Raw genomic sequence first — 14,261 nt, forward strand, 5'->3', positions numbered from 1 at the left:
TGAATCTCTCAATGGCAACCACCACTAAAATACAGACTCCAACCCCCTCCCTTCTTCATCCTTTTCACTGTCTCTGAGAAGCCGCGCTCAGCAGCTTCTGCTCGTCGATGGCTACTGCAGCCATTTCCATCTCCACGTCCTCCATAAATGCGTTCACGTGCGCGTCGTCCACAGCCATACCGTCTGCACTGTAAAATGCGTTCCGCACCGCCTCGTCCTCCTCTTCATCATATCCTTCTGCATCTTCTTCTCCTTCGTCGTCGCTGTCAACGTCCTCGTCCAACTCCGCGACTGTGCGCACCACGGGTCCATTGTTCAGCGCCTCCTGCGTCACGTCCACGGCCGCCACAATCTCTCCCTCTTCATCGTCATATACGAAGCGCGTGTGCTTCCCCTGGAAAACTGGCAGACCCTTGGCCACATTCGCCTCGTCTTGGAAAAACTCGGAGCGCGCACCGAGCTCCGGCTGTGCACGCACGGCGGCGTTCAGTCGTTCCACCTCCTGCGTCGTGTACTCCACAGCCTGGCGGTCGAAATCGGCGGCCGAAATTTGCTGCGCATACTGCGTCGGAGGCGCAGCAGAGGTGTTGTCCATTGTGTGATCCGCGTCCATGGGGTCAGCTATTATTCAGTAAATCTTAAACAGTTATGACCAAACGTTCGATTAAGGCCGCATTAATTGTTTTTTGGTACAGTACCATGTCTTTAGTAAACCGGTACAAAAGTGCACATTCTCCCGCATAAGTCCGCGGAATCTGGTCCAGTCGCTACAGCTCAAGACCAAGATGAACGGAGCGTACGACCGTCGCGGCAGCAGCATCTCTGCTGATGTGGACGCTGCCATCGAGCGCCTGGTGGAGCACTTTGAGAGCAGCGATCTGGCGCTGCGCCTGGATGTGCTACGAGCATTAAGCGCCCAGGCGAAGTTGGCGTTCGAGACCACTCGTGTGCGCGAGCATCTCGCTAAGCACCCGGTGTCCATGGACCTAATCCAGGGCGTAACGAGTCTATCGACCGTATATAAGACGCTGGCTGAGAAGATGACGGTGGATAGCTGCAGCTGTGACTACGACGTCCAACGCAACGTGGTCATGACTACGAACGTGCGCTGGACACTGGAGCCACAGAGCTGCAAGAAGCCCACAAAGAAGCGCAAGAAAGTGATGGCGTCAGTGTCAAAGGAAGAGAAGGGACCGTTGATCACCACGTATAAGTTTGAAAGAGTGAGGCAGGAGGCTGAGGAGGAAGGCGAACAGGAGACGCTCATCAGATTTACAGTCGTGGTGGCAGTCGGAGATAACGATGCAAACCCAAGAGAACTGTTGCACTTTGAGATGGCCTGTGAGTACGCATACCCCAAAAGTTACTACGAGGAGCAGAAGCAGTTGCCGTCGGGTGATGAAGAGGAGGAGAACGACGAGCATGTTGAAGAGGGGTTTGCGGAGGAGGAACAGGGCGAGAAGACTTTTGGCGAGGACCTGCGTGGCTTCCGCTTTAACAACGAGGTGCTCGCTGCTATCGGCGACTGGATGGGAGCTGATGACGAGGAGTTGGACCCTGTGGACGTCATTGGGTTTTTCCTGGCACTGCCTGTACATGAGGATGAGTGGCTTGTGGACGAGCGTGTGTGCGAGATTCTCTTCCAGGGCGGAATGGAGGCTGACAGCGATGGCTACGAAGAGGAAGACGACGAGGATTGAGCACCTTGGACTTGTAGCAACGACTGTAACAAACCACTTGAGATCGACTGTCGAGACTGGTGAGCATGAGAAGGTTTATCGGTTATTCTGAAGGCAACTTTGTGCTATTTTTTTCACTTACGAGGGGATCTCATACCAGTAGTTTCGCCAATCCCAATCTGTGTTCTTGTCTCTGCAAGCCCTTTCCTATTGATTTGGTCGATTGGGGAGTGTCGAGTGTGCACTTGCTCATCTGGGCTATGGTGGCCGGCAAGCAGTTGAGATCCCATAGCAGCAAAGAGACTTTGAGACGTCCACCTTCCTCTACTCGAGACGATTCCATTGACGATCTGTACGAGAACAATGCGTTCGAGGACGAGGACCGCGCGCTGGAAGCTGCAACAGACAAAGCCGGAAGCAAAACGAAGCGAAGCGCCGTGGAATTTCAAGAGTCCAAAGGTGTCAGTAGCAAGTCCCAGGGGAACAAGGTGCAGTTCGACGTGTGGGTAGCTCGGAAAGACAAGTACGAACGCATGGCACGCGCATTGGCACAACTAGACTCAGCTCGAGCTGCCAGTGAGGATTCCTGGTTCGAAGTAGCAGTGGCATTGGCTGCTACCGATTGCCAGCTCAAGACAGGCAAAATGTCAGCGTGTGACTGCCCTGGCGTGTGTCGTGAGCCAGCTCATTCCGTAGCAAGGCAACGAACCCGTTGTCAGTGTCCAGCCCGGAAGTGTTCTCTCTGTAGACGTTGCATCGGTACGAAGCCAGGAGCAATTTCTCCAAAGATGATTAAAGTGCTGGAGCCTTTTGAACAGGCCGTGACTGGGTCTTTTGATAGTACAAAGACCATATTGGAGCTCGCAGGAGTAATTGTACGCGTGGGTGAAGGTCAAAGTCTTAGTCTCGAGGATGGCACCAGCGTTCGCATTACCACAGCAGCTTTTCGAGTGGCTCAGACCGTGTTAGCGCAGTGTAGTATCCTGGAATCGCCTGAAGGTGTAAAACTTCAACGCCCTTGCACTTGCCCTGTGCCTTCGCTGGGCGATTTGTGGGTCAAGTGGACTACCAAGAGTCACACCTTCTCACGTGTGCCGCTCACTGAAGACGAAGCGACACAATTCTCTGCAGGTACGCGGCAGATGATGGACCAAGACAAGAGCGAAGACGGCACTTTGACGTATTACATGACGCTCAAATGGCACGCTGCGGTTAAGCCTCAGAAGGGGGATACAGCCAAGATCGCCGCTCGTCGCTCACTCACAGCAGACCAGAAGAAGCAGAACGCCTTCTTCCTGGGACTTTGCAAGAAATACTGGCAGAAGGCTCAACTCCGCGTAGCTGAACATTTTCAGAAGACAATGGCAGCAATGGCAGGCAACTCTCAAAGCTCTGGCAAATGCACCGCCGATGTGGAGATGGCAGCGTTGAATCGTCTTGGCGTACGGCGCATGTTGCAGTGGCTCGAGGAAGACGCTGAAGCTGTGGAGAATGCTCGTCAAGAAGAAGCCCGAGAGAAAGCGGAGGGTGGAATCGTGGCACATAATGCCTGGGTTCGTCGCAAAGACCGCCTTCGTATCCGTATGCCAGCTCCAGAGACAAATGACGGCGCGAGACCAGTTCGACAAGCCCCGCAACCTCCTCGCTTCGACTTCTCTTTGGGGTCGGGGGTTGTGCGTCAGAAGCAGGTTTGTCGTCCTCCAAGCTCCACCGCAGAGCTCATGAGGGACAGCGGTCTCAAGTATGTGCACGCTATGAGTGAAGGTTTCCAAGGTCGTGGGGGAGACTTGGAGAAGAGTAAACAATTGCTGGTTCAACAGGGTCACGTGCTGCGGGATAACTTCGATCAGGACAACGGAGACGACGACGGCGACGACCCTGACTCGAAGCTGTTCTCGAAAGAGCATTACCTCTTTGAACGCCGCAATAATCCAGCACTCCGTGGGAAGCTTGAGGGAGATCGACGTCGACGGGAACAGAGTCGAGAAAGTTACGCTGCGTGGGTAGCACACAAGGCTATGCAAGATAAAGCAGTCAAGTTCCTGGAGCACCTTCCACCACCAAGAGAAGGTGAGGAAGGCGAGCAGAATGTAGACAACAATGTCAGCTACGAAGACGACTTTAACGAGGATTCAGGTCGCAGTGGCCCTGCAACGCCGGCGACGGTGCGTTGGGAAGAGATTGGGAAAGCTCTCAAAGCTGTAGATCGCACTCTGTTGGACGCGTGGGTGCGCTGGAGTCGTGGCTTTCGTAATGCGGGACGCTGTCGTGCTCTGTGGGAGAGTTTTGCTCCTGTTAGCTGTGATGTCCACTGCGCGTCTTCTCCATTGCGTGACGTCTTCCTTAAGCTGCTGCATCGCCCGTCGGGAGTTAACTACCGTCAAGCATGTGTCGAATACTGCACTAAAAAGCACAAACAGGCTTTGGCTCGTGGTGATGCCATCGACGAAAACGGTGAAGAGCTGGACGAGGAGTTGAAAGAAGCCAACCTCATCGCACGCTATGGTTTCGTGACTGGACGTGAGCTGGCAGTTCTTGCTCGAGGTCTTGGCGTAGTGTTGCAACCCGAAGAAACTCAGAGACTTGTAGAATTCTTTGCTGACCCTGATGAAACCAAAGGTGCGACTGGACCCGGTCGGATTAAACTGGAGGCCTTCTTGGCTGTGGTCGGCGACGAACGTCGTGCTTTGTGTCGCGGAGACACGGATCAACTACTGAGCTCCGTTTGTATGTGGGAGACAGTTTGTCACGAGTGCGGGATGCTGAACGCCTTCCAGCTTGTTCTCGGTACTGAAGGTTCCAGCCATCGACGTCGGGCTGAGTTGCCAGGACATGTTTGTAGACGCGAACAGTATCGAGGCAGATTCTATTGCAGTCCTGAGAGCGATATGATCGCTGTGCGACGTGTAGCTCCTCGACAATGTGCCTTTGCTCAATGGGATGACACACAAGCTGCACCTTTCCTGAAGAAGTTGGAGTTGTGGTCTGCAGTGCCGCGAGAGCAGCATGTTCTTCGCGAGTTAGTAACTTCTGGTCAACCTCCGAGTATCCCCGTACTTGAGCGAGATGACAGTGATGACACACTGGACTTGACCACAATGCTGCAACTGCGATGGAAGATGCCAGCCACTGGAAAAGGTGGAGCCCCAGCTTTCTATCAGCTTGAGACGGCGGGCGCCGAGGGGTCAGCTACGTTCCGAGTTAGCAATTATCACGAGATTTGTCGCGATCCCAAGGATTTCTCCGATAACGACGGGGCCCCTCGCGGCTCGTTCACTGCCACGGGTCTATCGCCGAATACCAAGTACGTTTTTCGTGTCCGTGCGCTTAATGGCTTCGGTGCTGGTGGCTACGCTTTCTCATACTTCGTGACAGCTCCAGCGAGACCTGCTGAGCCACTAGCCATTACGATAGGCCCTTACAGTGTAAAGCTCGCGTGGGAGAGCTCCTCCTACTACATGCGACGACTACGAGAGCTAGAGCAAGTGTTCCGAGAAGCTGATGCCGATGGGAATGGTCGAATCTCACGCGATGAATTCATGGAGGAGATCGAACGTCGCAAGCCCAAACTGGTTGCTTTCCTCCAGCAAACTACAGCAGCGAGTGCAATTGGAAACGGCGCGACATCGGGAGCTTCATTGAGTGTTTTCGACGCCATCGAGACAGACGACAACGAGAGCATTTCGTGGGACGAGTTCTTGAGGTTTTTCCATGGCGTCTTGGATCTCTCGGACACCGCATCACGAAGCTCTCGTTCTTCTAAAGGTTCTCGATCCTCGACGAACTCTCGTAGGTCGTTGAGTTGCGCCACGTCGTCTCCTTCTCTCCTGAAAGCTTCAAAAAGCAAATCGAGCACCTCCGCTTCAACATGTCGATATATTCTCAAACAGTGCTCCAACGAGTCTGCAGGAGAATACGTCGAGATCTATCGAGGTGCAGCGCCACGGTTCGAGGTGCTGGGACTTCACAGCGGATCCACGTATCAATTCCGAGTGCAGGCTGTCAATGCCGAGGGCAGACTCAGTCTACACAGCGAACCAGTCATCGTGAACACACTGTTACCCACTCCAGCGCCACCGACAGTTAACACCGCTGCCCTCGAGCCTGCTGTTCAAAGTGGCGTCTTGCAACTGCGTTGGGCAGTAGCGAACGCCCGCCCCAGCTTATCTGCCGGAGCTTTACGAGCGCCTAATGGCGCAGATGATCAGGTGTCTCGGTTGCTGAAGGAATGGGCCCAGGAAACGAGCCTGGATGATGGCGCTGTCGACTTCAAGGCGCGCTTCGATCGCTACGACGTTGATGGCAGTGGATATCTCGAACTACCCGAGTTCCAAACCCTTTTAAACGAGTTGGGAGTGCCGCCGACTCCAGAGCGACTCGCAGCGTACTTTGCAGCTTTTGATCTCGATTCTGATGGCAAGATTTCGTTCCCTGAATTCGCTCGCTGGTGGACACAATCGGATGTCCACTACGTACTGAAGCGCGACGCTGGTTGTCGGGACGGAGAGGAAGAGGATGCACAGGTGCCAGGAGGAACCTCGAAAGCTGACGAGATGCGTCTTGTGAGCTATCGTGGCTCTGAAGCAACAGCGACCGTGAGTGGCTTAGAGCCGAACACTCGCTACCATTTCCGCCTACGACTGGTAGGAGCTCACGCATCGAGTGGACTTAGTGAGGCACTGACAATCTATACCGCCCCCAGTGCTCCCACATGCGTCGGGAGAGTGGATGTGGGCTCCGATACTGCACTCGTCCGCTGGCATCCAGGCCCGGGTGGTGCAGTTCGATATACTGTAGACTGCAAACGCATCGAGGCGCTGACCCCACGAGCTTCCAGCATGAATGATGGCCCCAGCGAATGGCGTCGTGTATTCGATGGTCGTGAGCCTCTGGCATATCTTCGCGAGCTGCAGCCAGAGATGGTGTATCGTCTTCGAGTGTTTGCCATCAACAGCGATGGAATCCCCAGCGCACAGTCGACGGTCTCGCAACTCTACACGACTAGCAAAGAGGACGCACAACGTCGAGCTCGACTGGCCAAACGATATGGAAATGCTGCCGACTATTTCACCATCGAATGCGGGCCCGAGGAAGGAGATGTGGTACTTGGCGACACTGTGCTCTTCTGCGAACGTCTCATGCGTCGTACTACAGACGCTGATCGTTTCTCGAGATCCACTTCGGGTTTGACACAGGCCTCGGTATATTCAGTGACCAGCTCCACTGGAGGCGCCGAGGCTATTGGAGAACGCACCGTTGCAGCGAAAGTTGTAGGGATTTCCCGACATCCTCGACACGGGAACGTGTTGGCACTCACCGTGGTCTGGTGCACTGTTCAGCTCTACAACGTGGAGTCTTCAGCGACTACTTCAAGTCGAGGAGGCACGAGAGTTAGCGGAAGGAAGAAGGTGTCAACGACCCACAAAACCAGTCGAGGCCTTGTAGGTACCGACTCACTCGCCACGGATCTCAAAATCTCGAGGCCTGAACGGAATTTGTATCGCTTTGACACGTTCCGGGCGGAGTGGGAGGACGAAGCTGCTCGATATCCAAGCACATGGGATAAGTAGACACAACACAGTAGATAGCTGGAGGAACATCGATGTAAGACGGAGAAGAACAAAATGGGCCTACTTACGTGTTGGTCTACTTGGTGATTTCGATGTCACGGATGAGCTCACACAGTTCGTCATCAACGTAACGTGGCGAGTCCTGGGCCTTACCACGTCGACGCCCCTGATCATGCAGCTGCTGCAACAATGTCTTAGCGTCGGGCTCCTTCGTGTGAGCCTTGCGAATGAAAACGACACTATTCACATCCTTTTCGCTGGGCTTCAGCGCCAGCACAGCACGAGAGCCAGAGAACACACGCTGTAGTCGTGCGATGATCTCCTCGTATAAACCGCTATCACGGCAGGAAACATTAATAAGCAGCACACCACGAGGGGCCAGCAAACTGTGAGCATGAGCCAGAAACGCGTCCTCAACGAAGCTGACAGGTGGACAACTCATGCCTACATCACGCTGCTTGGCGTCCACATCCACAATGATGGAGTCAAAGCTTTGCTTCTCAGCTGCCGAGGACTGCTCTGCCACATACTTGAGTGCATCAGCGACCACTACACGCATATGTTCGTCCAGCTTGAAGCCAAAGTACTGCTCTGCCACCGTCACTATCGTCGGATCCAGCTCACACGCCGTCACATCCATGCCTGGGACGTTATCGTGAAGATACTGGGCCAGACAGCCACCACCGAGACCAAGTACCAGTGTCCGGTGTAGCGAGTCAGGCACCGATCTGGAAGACAACGAAGCTGCGTGAAGCGACGCAACCATGCCCTTGTGATACTCGAATGCGAGATAGGACGTATCTACGCTCGCCTGTTTGGCCTGGGCCTTCTTTTTCTTCTTCTGGTTCTTCTTTCTGCTGTTTTTCTTCTTCCTGGCGGCAGCTACAGCCTCCTCGGGCGTCATGTCGGATGTATCAATAGCTGCAGGGGTCTCAACTGGGGCCGGAGAGGCAGCAAAAGCAGCAGGGGCATTGTTTCCTCGAGCGAGCATCTTTACCTCACTCTGAATGACGTTGGTATTGCTAAGAAACACCAGGCGACGAAACGTCTCGCTGTCTTCCTGCACCTCCTCCACGAAGTAAGCACCGCTAAGTGGTGACGTTCCTTGGTGTACAATGTTTCGAGCACCGAGCCCTTCCTCCACCGTCAGATACGGAATCTTCTCATCCGATCCATGCGTGTCAGGGGCCAGTTCCATCACCTTGGCGTTCAGCTCCTCCTGCACCTTCGCCGTGCTCTCAAAGGCGTGACCGTCCCGGCCAAGGGCGACAATTATAAGGCGACTGAATCCAGCGCCGGCCGCCAGCTCGTTCGCTCCTTCCTCCGTCGAAAACATCCACTCATGCTCGCGGCCTTGGGGGATCAGGAACACGGCGCAGCTGCCATTGGGTCCGCGCATGTGGGCGTCCACCAGACGAAGCGTAAAGCGCGGGTTGACTTGGCCGTTCGCCGCGCCATTTTGACCCAAACCCTTGGTCGCATCTTTCTCGTCGTTGGCGATAAGCTCAATGACCTCCTGTCGACCAACCTTCAGTTGGCGCAGTCCTGCTTGTGTCATAGCGAACCACTGCGTGGCCTCCACCTCGTGTGTCAACCACTGCTGACGAGAATAACCTACGTCACTGATAAACTGCTTGGCATTGTATTGCGCCTTCCTGGAAGCCTTAGAGTCCGACTTGGGGCACTTGAGCGCCGCCGCGAGGAACGGAGCGAAAGGTTTGCGCAAGTCACGTGGGAGCTCCTGTACGCCCACACTCCAGTGCGTTGGCTCTGGTTCTGTCTCGTCTTTCAGACTGAAGAAGCTCAGCAGATGCTGGAGGATGAAATCCTGTGCCATGGTGACACAGCAGTAGCGACCACCAGGAGCGAGCACACGTCGTACCTCGCGCAGCATCTTCAAGGCGTCCCGCTTAATTTCGGGCGTGTCCTCGGCCATAAGCGCGTCCAATGCGCCCTTGTCCATCACCAGGTCGAAGCTGGCGTCCTCCAACGCACGCATGTCCGTCATGTCCATTACCTGCCATTGCAGCACCGGGTGTTTACGCCGCATCTCGTCGATCACACGCTCGCTAAAGTCCACACTCAAGAGACTCGAGAAACCGTCGGCTGCTAAATCCGCACTCAGCGCCGAGTTACCGCAGCCCACAACCAGCACGCGCACTTTGGCCTTGAGGCGACGCAGTAGCGAGGAAGGAGCATCGTCAGGAAGACCGAGCAGTGCCTGCAGCCCAGATCGTAGCGAGGCATAATCGCCGTACCACTCAAAAGCCTTCTCGCCTCGCTTCTGGAAGAACTGGTCCCAGTATTCCTGCTTGCGGAAGTCCTCCGCCTTGCGCGGCAGCAGCTCGTGGCCTGAGCTAGTCATCTCTTTATCAAGAGTGACGGTCACGCAGAGCCATTAAATATGGCTACACCTGTGAAAAGCGATTGATAAGAGCTTTTCGATGGGCAGCCCCTCTCCAATAGCGAGTGAAATCCCGAAAGGAAAACACCATGGACGGCAGCAACCCCCGTACGTATCGCTATCTCTCTCCTGCAGGCTCATGGACCTCCTACAGCCAATAGTCCTCCTTACACGCGTATATTTTGCGTGTGCTTCTTTCAGCCAAGAAGACGACGCTGAGCGCATCGGCCAAGGAATTCTCCTTCAACCCAGGCGCCACTACCTGGACGCCACCCGCGTCCTTCGCGCCGCCGGCCCCGGCTCCAGCTCCGACTCGCGCCTTCGACATTGCTATGCCCGTTCCCAAGAAGGGCGGTGCGGCTGTGCTGGGTGCCCAGCCTGCGGCCGCTCCCGCTCCTACCGCCCCTGCCCCGCCTGCTGCTGAGCCCGTTGCCCAGCTGGAGGAAAAGATGCAGGAGCTGGCTGTCGAAGAGAAGAAGGAGGAGCCCAAGGCTGAGGAAACTAAGGCTGAGGAGGCCGTTGAGGAGGAGGAGGAAAGCTTTGAGGAGGAAGCGGAAGTCGGTGACGAGGACCCACGTGAGCACCTGAACGTTGTGCTCATTGGCCACGTCGATGCCGGCAAGTCGACCCTGTCCGGTAACCTTTTGTACCTCATGGACATGGTGGACAAGCGTACCATTGAGCGATACGAGCGTGAGGCCAAGCAGCGCAACCGTGACAGTTGGTTCCTTGCCTACATCATGGACACGGGCGAGGAGGAACGTGCCAAGGGTAAGACCGTCGAGGTCGGACGTGCCCACTTTGAGACGGAGACTCGTCGCTTTACCATTCTGGATGCCCCCGGGCACAAGAGCTACGTGCCAAACATGATTCAGGGTGCGTCGCAGGCTGATGTGGGTATCCTCGTGATTTCGGCTCGAAAGGGTGAGTTTGAGACGGGTTTCGAGCGCGGTGGGCAGACCCGTGAGCACGCCATGCTGGCCAAGACGCTGGGTATCAACAAGCTCATTGTCGTGATTAATAAGATGGACGAGTGCAACTGGGGCCAGGATCGCTTCGACGAGTGCGTTAACAAGCTCCGTCCTTTCCTGCGAATGTGTGGTTTCGCTGTCAAGCGCGATGTTTCCTTCATCCCCGTGTCCGGTCTGCATGGTGACAACGTCAAATTGCGTGTCAATACGTCGAAGGCTCCGTGGTACGAAGGAGAATCACTCATTAGTCACATGGACACCCTGCATATCGCCAACCGTAACCCGGATGGCCCAACGCGCGTGCCCATTCTGGATCGTTACGCCGAGCGCGGTACCATTGCTCTGGGCAAGGTGGAGTCGGGTATCCTCAAGACTGGCCGAAAGGTGCTGCTGATGCCCACGAATGCCACGGCTGTTGTGAACCAAGTATATATTAACGAGCAGCCAGTACGCACGGCGAAACCCGGCGAGAACGTGACGATCCGTCTGTCATGCGGCCTTGACGACATCCAGAAGGGTTTTGTTCTCTGCGGGACGAAGGAAGAGGCTCCTCCTCGCGCCATCCACGCGTTCGCGGCCCAGATTGCGCTGGTGGACACACTGGAGCACCGTCCCCTGCTGACTGCTGGCTACAAGTGTATCCTCCATATTCACACTGTGGCTCAAGAGTGCGTGGTCGCTAAGTTGTTGCGTCCAGTTGACCCTAAGACGGGCAAGCCGGTGAAGAAGCACGTGACCTTCATTAAGCAGGGCCAGTCGGTGATCTGCCGGATCGAAGTGGAGCAGAGCATCACGATTGAGACGTTCGCGAATATGCCACAGCTCGGCCGTCTCACGCTTCGTGACGAGGGTAAGACGATTGCCATCGGCAAGGTGATGGCGCTCGAAAAGTAAGCAGCTGACAATGCGACGAGGAGGAGGAGGAAACAAAGGAGCCCACTGAAGAGTGGTGCTACTTTGAAGCAGGATAGACAGGAGTGCTAGCTCTCGATGGTACACCAAGCAGCTTCGTGTCACTTCGGGTTGAGCTGCTAGACAGACCAGATTGTGGTCCTCCTGCAGCCCGGCAAGTGGTTGCTGCTCAAAAGGAAAAGGAAGTACACGTAGCTTTTTTTCACTTTGGCAATGCTGCTCTCCATTTTCTAATCAAGAGTGAAATTCTAGGCTTTAGACGCTGCAGCAACTGCGGTAGACATCTGATTCCGTGCAATGGCGAAGATAGCAACCAGGGAGGCCAGTTGCAATTCCTCTGTCGTGCCGTTAGACAGGCGGTGCTCGAGTTTGGCCAGCTCGTCGTATAAATACATGCGGCAGCGCGGCGGCAGCTCCAGCTCCGTAGTGTAGCGGTAAACGTCCTGCAGGATGTCGCTCGTAGCGTAGCCCTTGAGCTTTTGCATCTCGGCACACTTGCGCACGGCTGCGGTGAAGCTCTCGTTGAACAGCCACTGAGTCACCGACTCGATATCCTTCGGCAGGGGGTTGCCCGTGCACAGGTACACATTGGCCTCGTCGACAATGTCGTGGGCCATAGATGTCGCCTGTAAGATGTTCAGAATACGACGCATATCACCCTGGCCAAGACGCAGAATGGCCTTGAAGCCGTCCTCGGTCATGTTCAACCTGGCAGAGCAACATCAACCAATCAATCAGTATAGCTGCAGCAGATAATAGCAGTAGAAAAACGCACTTTTCTAGCTGCGCGATGTGCTTGACACGGCCGCTGACTTGGCTCTCGTTTAAGGGAGCAAAGCGGAAGCGCGTGCATCGCGACTGCAGTGCCGGGATGATCTTGCTCACGTAGTTACAGATAAGGCAAAAACGAGCGTTCTTCGTGTACTTCTCGATAACGCGACGCAGTGAGAACTGGGCGTCATTTGTCATGGAGTCGGCCTCGTCCAGGATGATGAGTTTGACGCCCTGGCTGAAGAGCTTCTTGGTGCCAGCGAACTCCTTGATCTGGTTACGTACCACATCAATACCACGGTCATCTGACGCGTTGAGTTCTAGCACCATGGACCCGTAGTTCTTGCCGTACAGCCGTCGCGCTGCTGCAATGATCATGGACGTCTTGCCCGTGCCCGGTGGTCCATAAAACAGCAAGTGGGGCAACTTTTGCGCGTCGATGAGACGGTTGAGCGTCGAAATGATCTCCTGGTGTGCGATGAGATCATCCAGAGATGACGGCCTGTACTTCTCCACCCATGGCCAAGACTCTGTCGAGCGGTTGCGGCTGGAAATGCCCTCAAACGATGGCGCGTCTTCCGCCGATTTCATCTCCACGTCGGCCATTGTCTTTTTGGCGCACAATTCTGAATTAAAAAATAATAACGACCAATCAGTTTGAAGCAGATCTTCTAGAAAAAATCCTCCACCGTGGCTGCTTGTCAACATTTCTCAGAATTCTGGCAACGTCACATTCGCGATCTCCCTTGCGTCGATTTCTTCTGTGATACCGAAACGCAGTTTTACTTTCTCGACAAGCACAGCAAGTATCCGATACAGTATCCATGGCGTCTAGTGACCCGCAGGAGATCGAGAAGCTACAAGAGCAGATTCATAAGGGCACGGCGGAGACCAAGACGTATCTCGAGTCGGTAAGCCCATCCGCCTATCTTAAAAAGTCACGATTTACTCTAACGTCTGATGCCCGCAGCTTAAGGCCAAGTTGACCGAGTACGACGCTCATTACAACGTCTCAGAGACGGCTAGTTCCTATCTGCAAGCGGCCATCGAGCGGACGCACAAGTCGGTGGATGAACTCAAAGAATTGGGCGAATCACTCAAGGAAAAGTCGAAGAGCACGTCCGCTCCTGTCGTGGACGTGGCCAAGGCTTCGTTTAGCAAGGTGCAAGCGGCGCTCGACGGCCTGAAGGATCGTGGCCGCAGCTACGACGAGAAGTTCCGCGCTAGTGTCACGAGCTCTGTGGATTCGGTCAAGGGGGGCGTTTCGTCGGCCACGACTTCTGTGTCCACATCCATTGAGCACATTGTTGTGGCCACGCGCGAACGCAGCAACTCAAGCTTTGAGCAGCTAAAAGAGACGCTCTTCAGTGCCGGCTACGGCGCCTACGTCGTCGCAGGTGGAGTCGTGGGCAAGGCTGAGGAGCTGGACGGTCGTTACGGCGTCGTAAATACAGTCTCGGGCGTCGTGGGCACGGTGGCCGGCAAAGTCTCGGATTTGGACCGAGCACTAGGCGTGTCGGCCACAGCCATGAAAGTGGACGAGAAGGTGACAGGCGGAATCGGCACAGACCTCGTTAACAAGGGTGTCGTGCTCGTCAACAACTCTGTAGAGTACGTGACTGGTGCGCTACAACAAGCCAAGATGGCAGCGAATGACGAGTCGAAGGAGAAGGCACCTAAGACAGTCGAGGACGCTACGCCCAAAGTGGCCAAGCCAACCCCGAAGGACGCGTAATCAGGCCCCACATTAGTGCGTCGACTTGCCTTTTTTTTTTAATAAATCTTTGCATTACGTGAACTGACCGAGGAATCGACATTTTTGGTTACGTGCGCGCCATTTTGAGGGGAGTTTAACCGCCGGCTAAAAATGGGAACACAAGAGTAGACCGTAACGCAGCAAGTCAAGCAGCGCGAGGCTCTGCGCTTGTCTCTATAATCTCGACTGGATTCCTTG

The 14,261-nt window shown here is 55.0% G+C and overlaps 7 protein-coding genes across 7 annotated transcripts; 4 read left to right on the top strand and 3 right to left on the bottom strand.

Annotated features, from left to right (window-relative positions):
* Nucleotides 1–64: 64 nt before the first annotated feature.
* Nucleotides 65–595, bottom strand: PITG_05297 (uncharacterized protein; the record flags this gene model as incomplete). The annotated part of the gene is made up of 1 exon (XM_002998920.1): nucleotides 65–595. The coding sequence occupies one exon, from the start codon at nucleotides 593–595 to the stop codon at nucleotides 65–67; it is 531 nt and encodes a 176-aa protein (XP_002998966.1).
* A 175-nt stretch (nucleotides 596–770) lies between these two features.
* Nucleotides 771–1,700, top strand: PITG_05298 (uncharacterized protein; the record flags this gene model as incomplete). Its single annotated transcript, XM_002998921.1, has 1 exon — nucleotides 771–1,700. The coding sequence occupies one exon, from the start codon at nucleotides 786–788 to the stop codon at nucleotides 1,698–1,700; it is 915 nt and encodes a 304-aa protein (XP_002998967.1).
* Nucleotides 1,701–1,939: 239 nt separating this feature from the next.
* On the top strand, nucleotides 1,940–7,271 carry PITG_05299 (uncharacterized protein; the record flags this gene model as incomplete). The annotated part of the gene is made up of 2 exons (XM_002998922.1): nucleotides 1,940–5,475; nucleotides 5,524–7,271. The coding sequence occupies 2 exons, from the start codon at nucleotides 1,940–1,942 to the stop codon at nucleotides 7,247–7,249; spliced, it is 5,262 nt and encodes a 1,753-aa protein (XP_002998968.1).
* A 54-nt stretch (nucleotides 7,272–7,325) lies between these two features.
* PITG_05300 (methyltransferase) lies at nucleotides 7,326–9,614 on the bottom strand (the record flags this gene model as incomplete). Its single annotated transcript, XM_002998923.1, has 2 exons — nucleotides 7,326–8,180; nucleotides 8,247–9,614. 2 exons carry the CDS (start codon nucleotides 9,612–9,614, stop codon nucleotides 7,326–7,328), a joined length of 2,223 nt encoding a protein of 740 aa, XP_002998969.1.
* Nucleotides 9,615–9,742: 128 nt separating this feature from the next.
* On the top strand, nucleotides 9,743–11,640 carry PITG_05301 (translation elongation factor 1-alpha, putative; the record flags this gene model as incomplete). The annotated part of the gene is made up of 3 exons (XM_002998924.1): nucleotides 9,743–9,761; nucleotides 9,855–10,081; nucleotides 10,223–11,640. The coding sequence occupies 3 exons, from the start codon at nucleotides 9,743–9,745 to the stop codon at nucleotides 11,516–11,518; spliced, it is 1,542 nt and encodes a 513-aa protein (XP_002998970.1).
* A 144-nt stretch (nucleotides 11,641–11,784) lies between these two features.
* Nucleotides 11,785–12,913, bottom strand: PITG_05302 (replication factor C subunit 5; the record flags this gene model as incomplete). The annotated part of the gene is made up of 2 exons (XM_002998925.1): nucleotides 11,785–12,244; nucleotides 12,312–12,913. The coding sequence occupies 2 exons, from the start codon at nucleotides 12,911–12,913 to the stop codon at nucleotides 11,785–11,787; spliced, it is 1,062 nt and encodes a 353-aa protein (XP_002998971.1).
* Nucleotides 12,914–13,030: 117 nt separating this feature from the next.
* On the top strand, nucleotides 13,031–14,113 carry PITG_05303 (uncharacterized protein; the record flags this gene model as incomplete). Its single annotated transcript, XM_002998926.1, has 2 exons — nucleotides 13,031–13,218; nucleotides 13,278–14,113. 2 exons carry the CDS (start codon nucleotides 13,132–13,134, stop codon nucleotides 14,040–14,042), a joined length of 852 nt encoding a protein of 283 aa, XP_002998972.1.
* Nucleotides 14,114–14,261: the final 148 nt, after the last annotated feature.

The sequence above is a fragment of the Phytophthora infestans genome, genomic scaffold, assembly GCF_000142945.1.
Source record: "Phytophthora infestans T30-4 supercont1.7 genomic scaffold, whole genome shotgun sequence".
NCBI classification, from domain to species: domain Eukaryota; phylum Oomycota; class Peronosporomycetes; order Peronosporales; family Peronosporaceae; genus Phytophthora; species Phytophthora infestans.